At 39.4% G+C, this 13,009-nt stretch overlaps 1 protein-coding gene across 1 annotated transcript in view; it reads left to right on the forward strand.

The window, feature by feature from the left end:
- The first annotated feature begins 1,719 nt into the window (after positions 1 to 1,719).
- LOC126829853 (polyunsaturated fatty acid 5-lipoxygenase) overlaps positions 1,720 to 13,009 on the forward strand; it is a 78,532-nt gene continuing 67,242 nt past the window's right edge. The window contains exon 1 of the mRNA XM_056102775.1: positions 1,720 to 1,801. Within this exon, the coding sequence (XP_055958750.1) occupies positions 1,736 to 1,801 (66 nt within the window). The 5' untranslated portion in view covers positions 1,720 to 1,735. The remainder of the gene's footprint in view (positions 1,802 to 13,009) is intronic.

Raw genomic sequence — 13,009 nt, forward strand, 5'->3', positions numbered from 1 at the left:
GGTGGGGGAAAGCCTTATTTTCATATTAGATGTGTATAGGGCGTGACAGTAACGGATAGAGGGCAGAGTCCCGATACGAATTCGTTACTATAGAAACTAGGGTCATTTTTGCACTCTACCACCTTCACGTCGAAACATTTTTGTGTGCTGGAAAATATTATACTGACTACATTGTATATTGGGCGCTACCCCGAGGTCAGGGTTCAGATGTCATATATTGTGATATTCTAACCTTCTTATAAGAGGTAATTTCCGGCATGTTTGGAATAAGCCACAGACATCGTGCCGGCGGAAGTTTAACCAAGAAATAAGAAAGTTTTTTTTTCGTATCAAATATTTACGACTGGATAATCTTTCCGGTTGGGAAGTGATCAGGCCATAGGGGAAGAAATCCGGCCAATTGGGGAGGGAGAGAGAGAAATAGGGTTTAACGTCCACTCGACACAAACTAGGTCATTTCGAGACTAACATATTATGGTGCAATTTTATTTCCATAATTCGCTTGCGCGTATGGGTCTTTAGCAGTGGGAGGAATGCGGAGGACCCGGAGAAAACCCACGAGGTTGGACAGGCGACCCTACTCCTTGTCACGTACAACCGGGGAATCGAAACCCCGCCAGTTGACTCCATGACAGACTTTATGATACAGCGCGCACGTGCTAACCATTCGGCCATCCAACCCCGCCAATTGGGGAGGAGATGAGTCAGTTGGTGAGGTCATTTCCAAAGGAATGCCAGGTTAAGATATCACCTACCAATAACCCTAAACCTTGTCTTCGTCAAACTCTGTGACCTTCCCAACCGGTCCGAAAATAGACTCTCTTAATCGACTAGGATGTCGCGACATGTATATATTCGGCTTTAGTATATATAACTTCCGGTAAGTGCATTAACATAATCAATCAGGATATGTCTATCAGCGAATTCACTGTAATGGCCGTGTCATTTTCGGGGAACGATAATTTATAGGAAATGAAATGAAATGGGGTTTAACTTCCCACTTTTCTGCAATTTTATAGGAAATCGTCACACGGTATTATATTATACTCGTTCATTACATCCTTTATCGTTCATTACATCCTTTAAACTATATCGTATATACATTCAATACATGACATTATAGGCCATTTAGAGGTAACAGACAAACCGTTAACATCTGTGATTCTTGATCTACTTTACAGCGCTGATACGTGCGCCGCCAGTATTAACATTTGCATAAATCGACTACTTCACACCACGAATAAGTTTGGCATCATTTTAACTTTTGGCACAACTCCTACTAGACCTTTAAAGTTCAAACATGGCAGAAAAGTCTTTATTCAGAAATCTTAAGTCCGACATTTTGATCTACGTGGCCACTGGAGACAAGAAAAACGCAGGAACCGATGCCAATGTGACAATAATTCTTCATGACGAAGCTGGGAATTTCACAGAGAAAATAGTTCTGGATAAATTCTTGAGAAATGATTTTGAAAGAGGTCAAAATGATATGTTTAAAGTTTCCCGGTCTAAATTAGGATCTCTGGTTTGTAAAGTTGTTAAAATAGAGTTATGGCGAGATGATGCTGGTCTGGCAAGTGACTGGTTTGTCGATAGAATTGTAGTGGAACAAACTTCGACAAAAAATCAATCTGTGTTTCCTATTCTACGTTGGATTAAAGCTGGATTTCACTATAAGATTAAACATTTTGACACGTCCTTGCCACAATTGGACGAGCACCCTGACCAGAGAGAAATGGAATTGAGGGACAAGAAGAAATTGTATCAGTTCGCGCAAAAAGCACCTGGCATGCCTATACAGGTAAGACCGGGGCAATTAACGCGTTTGGGTGGCGGCGAATGAAAGCCACGCGTTATAGTTATTTGCTTTTATAAGTCGTTTAATTTAAAGATATAATCTTGTTTGTTAACTGCTAAAAACATCATAAAATGCAATAACATGAAACGGGGTTTAACGTCCTATACATTGTTTTACATCATCCGGGATGTTGAAGATGCGCATTTAAGTGTGCTAAGAGGGGGTGGGGGATTTTATCTGGACCTTGATGCTCTTATTTCGAATTCCTACGCCCGCACCACTGGCTATAAAATCCCAAGCAAATATTCTTGGTCAACTCTGGGAGCGATCCAAAAACCTATGAGCACATTGTGTTACCTTGGCATACAAAAAAAGCAATTCTGTAATCCACAATTCATTTCATTTTCGGATTAAGCCGTGAGAAATTTGATATTTTAACGAAAATGCAAATGACGCATCACCGATCGTAGCAATGACTACTGAAAATCACCACGTATCATTTCAAGCCAATAATTGTATTTAAACACCAGAAGCATCGACCATAAGACGATTAATACACGGGTGTTTTTTATATTGACATGTTGAAACATACACAGGTAAATCTACGCTCGACCGATGTCAGATAAAAGTACAAGGGCGGGTCAAGAAATTTAGATAGAGTACATTTAGATGTTTTTCTTTGATTCTAGGCCTATCCTCCCGTGCAACATCAAATAATCCCCCAGAAGAGAGTCATTTGCCCATTTATTTTTCCCGGGTCATCAAACCGGTCGAAAATCATAATCGTAGCCTACATCAGTAAGTCGTTTTACGTAAAAGAGGGTCGGCAGGGGTAACTCTCATGACCGTAAACAACAAAACTATAAAAATGAAATAAAAATTGGGCTTAACGTCCTACTGTCCTGCTCCAATTGGGCTAATGAAGACGGAGATACGCCATACAGTGTGCTATGCTGTGGGGAAATGTTGCTCACACAGCGGCGCTACGGCCTATTCTTTAGAGCGTGTGTGTGTTTGAGGGTTGGGGAAGTCGCCTTTCAGTAGGCCTGTCATTGAGACGAGTGACATGTTTTCAATCCCAAAATAAAACCCCCAGTTTCCCTCCACCGGGAGTTGGGGGGTCGAGTGCGTTTAAGATAATAAGGTCTGCCATTGGATATAAATGTTTTCTCTCTTTCTAATAATATCGCACTTAACTTTTTTGTAAAATTTGCCCTACTGAATTGGAATAAAAAGCTAACATCATCTGTTTTTACATACATGTATTTAAAATGTATTCCGTTTTCACATTTTCACACGAGTCGTGGATTTAGTAAACGTGTGCGTGTGTGTGGGTGGGTGGGTGTGGGTGTGTGTGTGTGTGTGTGTGTGTATATATATTAAAGGGAGATAAATCTTCTTGGAATATGGAATCGAATCACAGTTCTTTTCTGAATTTACTTAAATGATAAATTCTGGAGTGCAATTGGTCAGTTATCTGATAAAAACCTGGGTTCACCATCTTTGGGTCAGGAAATGGGACTGAAACGCTACTCATATCCTGTTGGGGTTCTTGGGTTACAGCCCGAGGTTCCGCTAATTCAAGTACGTGAAACTTGGCATATTTGATGTTCGATATGACGTCACACCAAGATAGGTGCGATGGTGTCATGCTCAGTTCATGGTCCATAGAATATGCTCATGTTTGTTAAATATATGAATTTTCGACGACGTTAAACCCCATTTCATTACATTTACGTTAAGTAACCCGTTTAATTTCACTCAGTTATGTTAAAGGGGCATTAGGTAAGAATAGATAAAAAGCTGACTGTCCTCGTTATAATAGTTAAAACCTAGATAATGAAAACAGAACATGCTGAAAGTTTCAGACAATTTGCTTCAGCCTCGATCGTCATTGCCACCTTTTATATGATAATAAACAAAGTCTCGATTATCCATTTTTACGTTAAATCATCCATCACTTAACGTACTCAAATCCACTAAATATTGCAGACTAAAGATGGCATCGGGAGTTGATCATTGTCTTGATAAGTTAATTAATTTCTAATTGATAATTTTGATAATTTTAATTTAAGGCCTAAAGAAAAGTAACCCATGTAATGGAAGGAGTTGAATTCCAAACAAATGGAATTTTTTATTTTTATGCTTAACGGTACAATAAGGGGTATCGTCTACCCTTTCCGTTAAGGGCGTTTATCTTTAACACACTGTCGGTGGTACGCGTGGAATAAATGGTGTGAACGCGATAGAGACGGTAGTTTTGTATACATTTTTTCCAAATTTTGTGTGTAGCATTGTCGTCATTAGAGGGGGAACCCCGACCACTCTCACCCCCCTATCTTGATAACTGAGGTCAGCCATCAGCAGCAGCCAGCAAAATAACAGAACAAACAAAACTTTATTGAAATGGCTAGAAAATATTCGAGAGCAAACTAAACATTCGCTAAGCTGCTAGAAGAAGGCTTTCGCAATACCTCTGTAAAACAGATTGACTTGAGAGTAGTTATCAGTAGCTACATACTAAGTTATGTCATCACCAATCTTTTGGTTTCGTTGCTATTTATTTCCTATACTTATTTCACTTATATCTCGTGGATTATTTTTTCACGGACTAGCATTCATAAATACATCAAATTGAAACAAGGGTGTATTTGACCTGACAACAATTCTGGATTCAGATTCGATTCAGTCAAAAGAGTCGCGGTGGCGCAGTGGGTGAGGCGTTGGCGCGCTACCCTGGAGGTCTCGGGATCGCCACCGGTGTTGGTTGAGAAAGTATCTTGGGATTTCTTCCGGAATGGATTTCCCTTGCCAGTGATACAGAACGGAGGTACTGTGTACATATTGGCATACATGTTAAAAAAAACCTTGGTAGTTGAAGTTTGATATAAGAGTAGGGCGTAGTTCCACTGTCCGATCAAACTTTCCCTCATAGCACACTGCATGGCGTATGCCCGTGTTCATTAGTCAAGTCCGAGCAGAACAGTAGGACGTTAAACACCATTTCATTTCATTTCTTTCCACCCATGACTTGTCAGCGGTCAGCCTGGTTATAGGTATCAGTGGGACAGGATCAGTGTTAAGTGGTTGGGATATTAAAGCGTTTATTATTATTAAAGGAGACAAACGGATGAAAACTATCTGATGTGACGTCATATTTGGCCAACAGCCAATCAATTAAAAGTTCTGATATTGGAGGCTGAGTGTCAAAACCGCACATTTTAATGAATTTATTTGTTCATCCTAGATTAACCGCTCTGCGTAGTTGTCACTTCAAAAGCAAGAGATTTCCCTCAATCGCCCAACGTTTTGTCAAGTATCTTATTCCTTACGACTTCTGTAAATGACTTACCATTATGAATGGACGTTTTTTACGACCTGACTTGGGTGGGAATAAATGCGCCATTGTCTTAATCCGCGTGGTGTGGTCGTCTTTGTATTCGATTAAATGAATGGATCATAATTGGACAATGTTTTATTACTGTTGTTGTTCGCTATTCACAGTTAATGAACAATCCTTATGAAACAAAAGGCCAACTTTCGTTAGATCAGACGCCTGGTTAATCGGAGATTGCGAGTACAAGGGAGTCGCGGTTGGCTCAGACTTTTGCTAAAGAAAAGAAAATGAATTAAGTTATATTTCGCACATAATTTTGCTGAATGAATTAAATAAATTAATTAATAATTAAATCAAATCATTTCTCGTTATTCACTTTGAATTTTTTGGTCGGCAGATTAAAGAATGGGGTGGGTGGGTTACGCGAAATAAAATATATCCGGTTTATCGTCCTACTGTTCCGCACCGACTGGGCTAATGAAGACGCGGGGTTACGCGAAACAATGCATCGAGTTACCTACTAGAAATATTATCAGCTAGAAAATGGGCTCCTTTTTTAAAAAAATTCCTGAACAGAATCCTCTGACCGCACCACATCTAAGAACTATTTGTGCCACGGGGTTTTCAGTCTACTCAGGTTCATAATGCTCTCACTATGCCCCTGCCCCCGGGTAAATAGATTGTAATATGGGTGTATTTATCAATAATCAAAATGAAGAGTAGATGTCGTTTCTATATTTGGAACCACGGCGGCTCAGTGAGTGAGGCGCTCGACCACTAACCAGTACTTCATCGGGATTTCCGGCGTGGTTCCTCCTTGTCAGTGGTGCAGGACGGATGGCCTGGCAAGGGAAAACATATAGACAGTTGGAATTCGAAATAAAAGTAGGCCATAGCGCCGCTGTGCTAAGGACGATAAACCCCAATTTCTTTGATTTTGCTAACCAAAATCGGGTTCGATCCTGGTGGGGATTTAGAAAATTCTCAGGGATTTTCTAGTGTGCCCTTTCTCTTGTCAGTGATGCAGGATGGAGGTCTTGGTAAAATTTAGTGGTTCCGGTGGTACAAAAATCCTAGGTTTACGTGTGCACGTTGGCGTGCACGTAAAAGAACCCTTGACATTTGGAATTCGATGACAATTAGGCGGAAACGCTGTTATCTGGCCAAAATATCCCTCATATCACAATGTATGGAGTCGACCATTAGTGTAGAAAGTTAATTCCTGTTCCATTTCCAGTCCAGATTCGAATTATAAGCAGTTTTACCAACCCGGATCTGATTCTCACACTTTTGTTATCCGGATAAAATGGTTCCTGAAACAACGAGGAAGAACCTATATTAGACATGGTGGTAATCAGGGCGTGCTTCATGGGAATTACAACGAATCCAGATATAGAATCTCTTCCTAGATTCGTGTCATAAAGCGTTACACGAATCCGCATTAAATGCTCTGCTGTTAGTTTCTGAATCATCACCGCTTAAAAATGAAATGAAATGAAAGAAGATTTAACGTCACAATTTTCTTCAAATTCTATCAAGAGAGAGAGAGAGAAATGGGGTTTAACCTCCACTCGACACAAACTAGGTCATTTCGGGACCAACACATGGTTCTATTTTATCTCAATAATTCGCGTGCGCTATGGGTCTTATAGCAGCAGGAGGAAACCGGAAGACCCAGAGAAAACCCACGAGTTTGGACATGCGAATCCACTCCTTGTCACGTACAACCGGGAAATCGAAACCACGCCAGTTGATTCAATGACAGACCTTATGATACAGCACGCACGTTCTAACCATTCGGCCATCCAACCACCCAAATTTTATAAAGGGTTCTTTTTCGAAATTTAAAATGGACTTGCTTTCAAATTTCGCACGACTTTGAGAGTTCGTCTGGGAGTGTCGCTGACCTTGCATTACCTTGGTCATATGCTGGGGCGTTTCGCGGCCTTAGCAAACTGTACTCACCGAGGCATGTAGGCCTAGCCCACCCCCAGGACTTTTGTAAACCTGAAATGCCATTTCCGAACTGCAACCAACCTAACTGTTCCACTAGGGCCATTTTAGTTACTTTAGTAAAGGTTTCTGAATCACGGTGAAAAATAGACGGTCCTAAATAGCCTTAGAACCGAGGTGGGGGAAAGCCTTATTTTCATATTAGATGTGTATAGGGCGAGACGGTAACGGATATAGGGCAGAGTCCCGATATGAATTCTTTACTATAGTAACTAGGGTCATTTTTGCGCTCTACCACCTTCACGTCGAAACATTTTTGTGTGCTGGAAAATATTATACTGACTACATTGTGTATTGGGCGCTACCCCGAGGTCAGGGTTCAGGTGTCATATATTGTGATATTCAAACCTTCTTATAAGAGATCAATTCCGGCATGTTTGGAATAAGCCACAGACATCGTGCCGGCGGAAAGTTTAACCAAGAAATAAGAAAGTTTTTTTTTCGTATCAAATATTTACGACCGGGATATATTTCCGGTTGGGCGTGGTTCTCCCCTGTCAGTGATGCAGGACGGAGGGGCTGACAAGGAAAGCTGTCTAGTCGTTCGGATGGGACGAAAAACCGAGGTCCCGTGTACACATTGGCGTGCACGTAAAAGATCCCTTGGCAGTTGGAATTCGATATAAGAGTAGGCCGTAGTGCCGCTGTCCGGGCAAAATTTCCCTCATAGCACACTGTATGGCGTATGCCCGTCTTCATTAGCCCAGGTTAGGAGCAGAACAGTAGGACGTCAAACTCCATTTCACTTTATTTCATTTATTTCCGGTTGGGAAGTGATCAGGCCATAGGGGAAGAAATCCGGCCAATTGGGGAGGAGATGGGTCAGTTGGTGAGGTCATTTCCATGGGAATGCCAGGTGTAGATATCATCTACAAATAACTGTCTTCGTCCAACTCTGTGATCTCCCCAACCGGTCCGAAAAAAGACTCTATTAATCAACTAGGATGTCGCGACATGTATATATTCGGCTTTAGTATAAAACTTCCGGTAATTGAGAATACTACTGCAGTGTATAAACAGAATCAATCAGGCTGTCTGTCCATCAGCGAATTCACTGTAATGGCCGGTGTCATTTTCGGGGAACGATAATTTATAGGAAATGAAATGAAATGGGGTTTAACTTCCTATTTTTCTGCAATTTTATAGGAAATCGTGACACAGTATTAGATTATACTCAAGACAAATCATTATCACATCACGAAAATATATGTAACTAATTTCACCAAGCTGATTAAAATACAGATCTTTATTTTATGATCAGTAGTGGAATACCGCGTTTTATCAGTGAAATAAAAGTGTTATTCCACTGGCTAGCAGTAGTCCATGTTGTTTTTACCTAAAATGATTGTAAAATCATAAAATAAATAGAACATTTGTCGTTTTGTCGTGAATAACATATTTTATTTCATCTCTAAGCAAGAAAACGTTTATATTTTCACGAATGCGTAGCATGAGTGAAAATATAAACGTTTTCTTGCTTCTCGATGAAATAAAATATGTTATTCACTCTAAAACGACAAATATCCTCTATATATTTTGTTTCGTTTTTTAATACTTTCGATGGCCTCCACTACACGAAGATCTGACACGTTGTAGTGGGAGGTCGCGTCAAGGGTCATACGAGCGATTTTTGACCTAGTATGACGTCACTCTTTCGATTATCTAATCTGCGTCAGTGTTAAGCGGCTATTCAGAAATACAACTTTTGCTTTGATTGTTTTCTATCGCTATGAATGTCTTCCCACAGTGCAAAAGAACTCGGCGTGACAAACAATTTGATTGGTTAATCCTTCACGGAATTTTGAATTACAAAGAAAGAAACGAAATAGGATCTGTGTTTTAATCAGAATGTTAATTTTATATAATATTTTATTCAACTCAAGACGGAAGTCAACGTAATTACATTTATGCAATATCCTATTCATCAAATAAAATTGGCAACATCAATGATACTTGTTCAAAGTTGAGGTCCTGTGTACATGTTGGCGTGCAATTAACTAAAAGACCCCTTAGCAGTTGGAATTCGATGTAAGTGTAGGCGGTAATGCCGCTGTCCGGGCAAAATATAACAGGAATGAATAATTGTTATTGTTGTTTGATCTGAGTTAATTGTGCTAGGAGTCGCGTTAGATCAGTGAGTAAGACGCTGGCTCGATAATCAGTTGGTTTCTCCGAATTTTACCGGTGTGGTTTCCCCTTTTCGATATTGAATGATGGATGGTCTTTCGGGTGGAACGAAACATCCAGATCCGATACACACTGGCTTGAACGTAAAAGACATCTTGACGGTTGAAATTCGAAATAAGAGTAGGTCATATCAGATCGGTGTCCGAGCAAATTATCCTTTATAGGACAGTAAATGGTGCAGAAAGGTAGGATGTTTAACCCCATTTCATTGTATTTCGTTGAGTTGCTTGTTGAGGTGTGAATGTTTTACTCGTGCGGAATCTGTCAAATTCGACTTTGAATACTACGGCATGCTGTGACATCCGACATCATTTTCAAGTCCAGATTCCTTTCCTTCTTATTTCAACCAACAAAGCTATCAATAGTACGTATTCTGAATATGACGGATTAAGACATCAATTAGCTGTCACGTCACACGAATTGCAATCAACAAAGTTTTTGAATTATCCGTAGCTGTCCCGTCACCACGAATTGCAACCAACAAAGTTTTGAATAGTCCGTCACACAACTAGTTGACCTAGTTTGTGTCGAGTGGACGTGAAGCCCCATCTCGCTCCCTCTCTCTATCGCTCTCTCTCTATCTCTCTCTCTCTATCTCTCTTAATCTTAAGCGTGGGAGAGGGTGCGGGCACGAGGTTGAACACGCGGGGAATTAAAACCACGCCATTTGACTCAATGACAGACCTTCTGATCGGTCACCCGAACCCATCCTGCTCATTTGAATTTGATGATTTCGTGTGATAAGCATGCCGTGTGAATAGAACAAATCTCCATGTGTTATTTTGTTATGTTAATAGTGGGGTAAACACTGTACATTAATTGATGATTTCGTGTAATATTCTGATCTATAGAACAAAAATGTTGTCATTTTTATATGAAGTATATTTTCGTGGCGGTACTCCATTGTTATTATATTATGTTAAAAGTTCACTAAACACAATACATTTGAAGTGAAGCAAAACGTTAAACGTAGTTCTATGTACGTTTATATATAATGTTTTTAGGGCCGGGTTAAGACCTATAGAGGTCCTTAGATTTCTGTCCTCCCATATGTAATTCAATGATAAACTATAAATGAAGAGGTTGAAAATTTCTCCTAGTTTTAATTGCAAAGTTTTTAATCAGATCCTCCTAACTAATTTTACATAATGTATTTACATGGTATCAAGTCGTTCTGTTAGAATTTTTAATATATTTCAATAGATGGGATTTTCGTGCACGAATCCATTTGTAATTTTGCAACGAATGATGCTCCGTGGTAAATCCGGCAAATTTGTGTGGTCCCCCCCCCCCCCCTGCTCTCATGCCCTAAGCACGTGCTTATTTTGCTGAATGGGAAATCCAGCTCTGATGAATATTAGGTTGTATTATAATATGGCGTGGCATCGGGTTCAAAATGTTAGTCCTAAAATCACCTAGTTTGTGTCGAGTGGGCGTTAAAACCGATTTTTCTCTCTGTGTATTTTGTGGGGGGTGGGATGGCTGAATGGTTAGCGTGAGCGCGTTGTATCATAAAGTCTGCCATTGAATCAACTGGCGTGGTTTCGAATCCCTGGTTGTACGTGACAAGGAGTAGGGTCCCCTGTCCAACCTCGTGGGTTTTCTCCGGGTCCTCCGGTTTCCTCCCACTGCTAAAGACCCCTACGCGCAAGCGTGTACGCGCAAGCGAATTATTGAAATAAAATTAAACTATATTTTAGTCCCGAAATGACCTAGTTTGTGTCGAGTGGACGTTAAACCCCATTTTTCTCTCTCTCTCTCTGTATTTTGTGGCAGAGTATCAGCTTCAAAATGCTATCTAGAACGTCTGAAGAAGAAAGTCCAAAGTAAAAACTGTGTTCATGAAAGTAGAATTCTGGCGATTTTACCTTTGATATTTTTTTTTTTTTTTTTAAATAAATGGAATGACATGAAATGGGGATTTAGCGTCGTACTGTTCTGCACCGACTGGGCTAATGAAGACGGCTTTTTTAAACAACTTTATTATACACGGTGTGTAACAATATACTAAATCTCATTAAAATCACCAAACATTAATCATAAATCACTAGGGACCGGGTATCATTCAGATTTGATGAAAAAAGGAAAGAAACTGAGCTTACCATCTATAATCTAATACACATATTCAGTTAATAGATTGCCATACAGAAAGTATTAAATACCATCATACTGGTCATCCAGTTTATGACCACTTAGTTTCATAAACTAGACAACCAATGTCAAACTAAACGGTAGCACAAACTGGGCGGTTTTTGATGAATCTTGATGGTATTTAACACTTTCTGCATGGCAATCTATTAACTGAATATGTGTATTAGATTATAGATGGTAAGCTCAGTTTCTTTCCTTTTTTCATCAAATCTGAATGATACCCGGTCCCTAGTGAATATTAATTCTATTTAGCTTTTAAAAAAAGTTTCATTCATTGCTCTTAATTTCACCACGCTAACAATTTACCATTGAATTTGTTTATAATTTTTCTCCTACCTTTATTATTGCAAGCTGTACTTTTTTTTATATATATTCATTTAGTAAAATTGAGGTGGGAATTTTTTTTATTTTATTTGATTTTCTAGATTTTGAACCCGATACTCCTTCACAGTATTTAATATAACACCTGAGACAATCTGCGAAATCTGAAGGAATTGGAGCGAATCTTAATAAAACTATTATTTATATAAAATAGGTCAATATTATTTTTACAGTCCGATAGATACACATTTAATCAACTGAGAAATCAGAATTCGACACGCCACCCCATTTTTATTACTTGTGGCCATAGTAATGACAGTGTTTTACAGAAGTCAATAGACTTAAAAGAACTAAATCAGGAGTCAATGAGTTTGTTTTTATACGCCCACATTGAAATGTGGTCGTATATTGTTGTCGCCCCCGTCCGTCCGTCCGTCCGTCCGGCGTCCACAATTGCTTGTGGACGCTCTATAGGCTAAAGTTAATATCCGATTGAATTTAGATTTATACACAGTGTTTAAGGTTATGAGACGAAGAAGCCTATTGATTTTCAGCGATTTTCGATAATTACTGCCAGAGTTATGGCCCTTGATCACGTCAAAAAATCTTGTGGACGCTCTAGAGGTCAAAGTAAATATCCGATTGACTTTAGATTTATACATAGTGTTTAAGGTCATGAGACAAAGAAGCCTATTGATTTTCAGCGATTTCCGATAATTACAGCCAGAGTTATGGCCCTTGATCACTTTGAAAAATCTTGTGGACGCTCTAGAGGCTAAAGTTTATATCCGATTGACTTTAAATTGATACACAGTGTTTAAGGTCATGAGACGAACAAGTATATTGATTTTCAATGAATCTTTATGACTTGAACAGCTAAATTCATGATATTAAAAGTTTTGTATACTAAGCGTTAGTATGGTGCAGAACTTCATAAAAACCAAACAAATTCTAATGGTTTTCTGATAATTACTTAATGAGATGTTACTCTTAATCAGATTTTAATGTATGTTTCATTACCAAAAAAGTAAATATATGCGACAACTCTTGTTGACGGCACGGACGATATAGCTGCTGTGGGCGTATGTTTCGTTGCCTGGCAACCTATCTTTCTTTGTTCGTACACAACTCTATAACCCTATGTTTTTATTATTGCTGGGTTACCGTGTCTTACAGGCCACCAGGGCTTCACAAAACTCATT

The sequence above is a fragment of the Patella vulgata genome, chromosome 8, assembly GCF_932274485.2.
Source record: "Patella vulgata chromosome 8, xgPatVulg1.2, whole genome shotgun sequence".
NCBI classification, from domain to species: Eukaryota; Metazoa; Mollusca; class Gastropoda; family Patellidae; genus Patella; species Patella vulgata.